Source organism: Lupinus angustifolius, chromosome LG05 (assembly GCF_001865875.1).
Source record: "Lupinus angustifolius cultivar Tanjil chromosome LG05, LupAngTanjil_v1.0, whole genome shotgun sequence".
Classification (NCBI taxonomy): domain Eukaryota; kingdom Viridiplantae; phylum Streptophyta; class Magnoliopsida; order Fabales; family Fabaceae; genus Lupinus; species Lupinus angustifolius.
In genome coordinates, this window is record NC_032013.1 from 3,297,639 (window position 1) to 3,303,442 (window position 5,804).

General features: G+C 40.2%; 1 protein-coding gene across 1 annotated transcript; it reads left to right on the forward strand.

Annotated features, from left to right (window-relative positions):
* LOC109346940 (RNA-directed DNA polymerase homolog) lies at positions 3,292–3,825 on the forward strand. Its single transcript, XM_019586679.1, has one exon. The coding sequence runs from the start codon at positions 3,292–3,294 to the stop codon at positions 3,823–3,825; it is 534 nt and encodes a 177-aa protein (XP_019442224.1).

A 5,804-nucleotide genomic window follows, 5' to 3' on the forward strand; every position in this document is an offset into this window, starting at 1 on the left:
TTGCACTAGCTATCTATGGTCTGGTCCTATTTTCCTTTGTTGCTGTTATGATTGACCGTGAAGCCCTTGATGTTTTCTATAAGGTGAAGAGGTTTTCGATCAACCCAACTCCTGCAGCACTGGCTGAGACTCTCCTACAGTTCTACAGAGGTCATCAGAAAGCCAATAAAAGAGTGAAGATAAGATTTTGTGTTCAGTTGTTGTATGTGTGGATGATAACTCGGTTCAAACATCATCAGTTTCCTTTAGGTCTCGATATCCACTCAAAAGATTCATCAACACAAATGTCAAACCCGTCACATTATCTGAATGGTCCAACCTCTTCTAAGAAATCAACCCAAGAAACTTCGGAGTAAAGTGTTGCTTGTATGACCGACATGAGGAAGTCATGTACGCATGCGAGGAGTACCAAAATCTTGTTCTAATGGGTCCCAAGGAATGCATCATCTTCATTCCTACCTTGGTGCTTGGCCAATTAAAATGGTGGATGAGTCCTGTAACTCCTCAACAACTTTACGAATTTGTCTTCCTATATAAGGATAAAGATACTTCCAAAGAAATCCTTGATGCCATAAGGAGAGCTCTACATGATATTCACTTCTATGACAAAAATGAATTAGGGGAGAATCAACCTTTCTACACAGAAAAATATAATTTGTGGAGAAAGGATAGAATGGCAAATAAAACCAACATCAGAATTATCATGCCTAAAGAAAAAGAGGGGCCATCCCAAACTGAAATGAATCTTTAGCAAAGAATCAAAGAATCCCAAACTGAGAAGGAGGGTTTTCGCCGAGAAAAGCTCAATAAACTGAACTCAAATTTAAAGGAAGAAGTGGCAAGCCTCAAATCTAATTATGCGAACTTGTGTGCCTATGTTGGCAAGGCCCGATTAAGCAGGTAAGAAAGAGAGGCTAGAGATCTTAAAACACAACTAGATGCTCGTGATCACATCATCTTCAACCTAAGGAATGAGAAGAAAGAAAATGATAGGAATCAAAGGAAGTCAGAGCTGAGTCAGAGCAAGACAAGGTTAGCGTTACATTGGCTTGGGAAATAGTAGGTGAATGTCAAAATTCCATTGAACAAGGCCTTGGTAGAGAGAACCAGTATCAGGCTAGAATGGACGACCAAGAAAAAATACATTGTCTCGCTTGGGAGGAGATGATTGGAGAAAGAAACCAACTCTTGAACCAACTCAGAAGCCTCGAACATGCCTATGATCAGCTAGCAAGGGAAAGAGAGATGTGGTCAGAAAATTGGAGGCAAGCCTTGGATTTATGTACGGAAGACAAAGATCTATGAGATAGAAGATGTTTAGGCATCATAGATGGGATTAGGGAATTCACAGACGAGTGGTTGATAACCTATGAAGTTGCAAGGCAAGAAGCCAACATGTACCCATAAATCGGAATGCTTCTAAACATGAAGGTTTTTTTTAGTAGTTGCACCCCAGTTGCCCAAAGTCTCAAGAAGTGGAGGAAGAGTATGGAGGAATTGTAGGAAATTTGTAGCCTTGTCATTTGAAATAAAAAGAGGAAATTGTAGCTTGATCATTTGAAATAAAAATGAGGAAATCGATTCATGTGATTCCCCTTTATCCATTTAGAATTCACTTATCAATAAAATCATTTCCCTTATTCTACCTTTGTCCTAATTCAAAAAAAAAATAAAGAATAAAAAGAGAAAACGAAGAAAAAGGCCCATCATTGCTATATGTATCCAAGATGCAACCACAGAAGGAAACAAAGTCTTTTTTATGAAAATTGTCATCAACCACATGCGAACCCATGGACTACGCTCTGTGGCCTTTAAACGTGGGCTTCGTCATCCATGCTATACCAATGAATACTCTCTAACATTTTTTATGTTATTAAATCATTTCTTTAATTATAGGCATTTAAATAAAACAGTCATTGCTCCCAAGCATCCATACATAATGGATGGGAAAATTCATAATGGATGGGAAACTGCTGACCATTATGGGGGAAGAGGACATACTGATATCAAGACCCTCCAGAACACCCTACATCGAGACGACAAAAAGTGGCTCTTGAAACCTCCTTCCAAGGGTTGGAGATCGCCAATGCCTCCTTGGTGAATGAAGGAGTGCCGACACTAAGGCATCAACCTCCTGAGGCGTCGTCATTGATGGCTAAAGTAATGTTGAATAAAGGGTACTAACCGAGAAAAGGGCTTGGAAAGTTTGGTCAAGTAATTGAAAACATGGTGGTACCGCAATGCATAAAAGAGTTGTATGACCTAGGCTATAGGCCTACTCGGAAAGATTGGCTAGACCGAGGCAATTTGAATACACGGCTGGAGATATTTTCATCCCACACATCAGGCATACCTTCATCAGTGTGGGGTTTGCATCTAGGACGATTGCTATGGTGGAGGACAATGATCCAGAAGACCTGACTGATTACATGATGCAATGCCCTCCAGACACCATGCTCGACAATTGGAAAGAAGAGGATGTGTCATGATAAGTATTTTATAAAAACATGTAATAAAAGTGCTAGCGATACCTAGTGCTATTGACTTGCTTTTCATTTTGTTTTTTTCTTAAACATCTACTTGTATTTCCAGATAGTACAAGCAATAAATTCAATAAATGCATTTCATATATCATGTTTCATTTTCTCTCTCTATATATTTTTATGCCTCACACACACACATTACCCCAAACAAGCAAAAAGAAAAATGAAAAAAATAATGAAACCAAAATAAAAAAAACTAAGCATATCATCCACCTCAATACAGATCCAATGACAACCCCAGAAATGATAACCATGTTACTAGGCACTCGTATAGTCATGACCATTTGGTCAATTTAATCGATGAGGAAGACAATGATGAAGAGCAGGAAGCCCCACCCGAGCTAATAAGGTTAGTTGAACAAGAGTCTAGAGAAATTGAGCCATATGAGGAACCTACTCAACTGATAAATCTGGGAACAGAAGATGATAAGAATGAGGTAAAAGTGGGTACCCTAATGAAAAACGACGAACACAAAAAGATAGTCCAACTTCTACATGAATTCAAGGATGTCTTTGCCTGGTCTTATAACGACATGCCCGGATTGAATAGAAAGATAGTGGAGCATAAACTATCATTGAAGCCAAATTCTCATTCGGTCAAGCAAAAGTTGTGAAGAATGAGACTAGAGATCTCCCTGAGGGTGAAAGAAGAGGTCGAGAAATGGTTAGAAGCTAAGTTCATAACAGTCTCCATATATCCTGGGTGGGTAGCTAACTTCGCAGCGGTACCAAAGAAGGGGGCAGGCTCATGATTTGTGTGGACTATCGTGATTTGAACAAAGCTAGGCTTAAGGATGACTTTCCACTACCCCACATAGATGTCTTGGTCGACAACATTTCAGACCATACTCTTTTCTCCTTCATGGATGGATATGCTGGTTATCACCAAATGAAAATGGCACCGGAGGACATAGAGAAAACTACTTTTATCACCCCGTGGGGGACCTTTTGCTATAAGGTCATGCCTTTTGGACTAAAATATGCCACGGCCACATGCCAGAGAGCCACTGTGACTCTTTTCCATGACATGATGCACAAGGAAATAGAAGTCTATGTGGATGATATCATATGCAAGTCTAAGGTAGAAGAGGAGCATGTAGTGAATTTGAAAAAGCTTTTCGAACGACTCAGGAAATATAGTCTCAAGATAAATCCTACAAAATGTAGCTTTGGAGTCAAATCAGGTCGAGTTCTCAGTTTCATTGTCAGCCAAAAGGGGATTGAAGTTGACATTGATAAAGTAAAAGCAATTATCGAGATGCCAACCCCCCTGGACGATTGAACTACATATCCAGATTCATTTCCCACTTGACCACCACATGTGAACCCATCTTCAAGTTGTTGAGGAAGAACCAACCCATAAAGTGAAACAATGACTGCCAAAGACCCTTCGAAAGCATAAAGCAGTATTTGACAAGTCCCCCGATATTGATGCCTCTAGTACCCATACGACCCCTACTATTGTATCTAACATTATTGGATGATTCTATGGAGTGTGTCCTAGCTCAACATGACAAGTTAGGAAGGAAGGATCAGGCCATATACTATTTAAGCAAGAATTTCACCGATTGTGAAACAATATACTCGTTGTTGGAAGGCACCTACTATGCGCTGGCAATACATTTTAAGCCAAACAACCTGGTTGATTTCCAAAATGGACCTCATCAAATACATCTTTGAAAGACCCATATTAACAGGGAGAATCACTAGGTGGCAAGTCTTGTTATCAGAGTATGATATAGTGTATTGACACAAAAGGCAATCAAAGGCAGTGTTCTTGCAGATTACCTTGCTAATCAGCCCATTAAGAGGCATGGGTCGATGCACCAGGAGTTCCCAGATGAGAATATTATGAATCTATCATCAGGAAATTCAACAAAAGAAAAAGAATGGATACTAGTTTTCGATGGATCATCCAATGCACTAGGACACGGAGTAGGAGTTGTATTGGTTTCTCCAGAAAAAAAACTTTACTCCTATCACTACCCGGGTATGTTTTGACTGAACCAACAACATAAATGAGTATGAGGCGTGTGCTTTGGATTTACAAGAAGCTTTGGAAAGAAAGGTTAAAATTGTAGAAGTCTTCGGAGATTCTGCCTTAGTCATCCATCAACTGAAAGCAGAATGGGAAACTCGGGATGGCAAGTTGGTACCATACAAAGAATACATACATAAATGGGGATGATAGTAGGCTAGTTGATGCCTTATCCACACTTGATTCAATGTTTCACATAAATGGGGATGATCAACCACTCATAAGAATAGAAAGTAGAGATCAACCAGTTTATTGTTGTGCTATCGGAATAAGCGGAGATGGAAAACCCTAGTACCATGACATCAAAAAATGCATCCAGAAAAAGGAAGACCCTCAAGAGGCCTCCGAGACTGACAAAAGAACATTAAGAAGGTTAGCCATGAGTTTCTTTCTGGACGGGGACGTTCTTTACAAAAGGAATCATGACATGGTACTTCTTAGATGCGTGGAAGAAAAAGAAGCAGAGATGATCCTCAAGATCTTAAGAGCATGATATTTGTGGTTGACAATGGAGAAAGATTGTTGAGCTTATGTGAGGAAGTGCCACAAATGCCAAATATACGCAGACAGCATAAATGCTCCACCAAATCCCTCAATGTCCTATCAGCACCCTGACCATTCTCCATGTGGGGAATGGATGTGATCGGGCCAATCGAACCAAAAGTCTCTAATGGATATCGCTTCATTCTCGTGGCAATCGACTACTTCACTAAATGGGTTGAAGCATGCTCTTATGCCAGTGTGACCAGAAAAGTTGTGATTAAATTTGTCAAGAAGGAGTTAGTATGACATAGATGTGTAATGAATTCAAAATCAAGCAGTACACTTCCTCACCATATCACCCTAAGATGAATGGGGCAGTAGAGGCGGCAAATAAGAACATCAAGAAGATTATTCATAAGATGGTAGTAACCTATAAGGAGTAGCATGAAATGTTACCTTTCGCTCTACACGGGTATCACACTTCAGTCTGCACCTCGACCGGGGCAACACCATACTCATTAGTGAAGGGGTGGAGGCAGTCATCCCTCACGAAGTGGAGATTCCTTCCCTCTGGATTATGGTAGAGTCAGGGTTAGAAGAATTAGAGTGGGTTCAGGCCCGATATGATCAGCTGAATATGATAGATGGTAAGAGGTTGGCCGCCATATGCCATGGTCAGTTATACCAAAGACGACTCATGAGAGCATTTACGAAAAAGGTTCGTCCATGATACTTTCAAG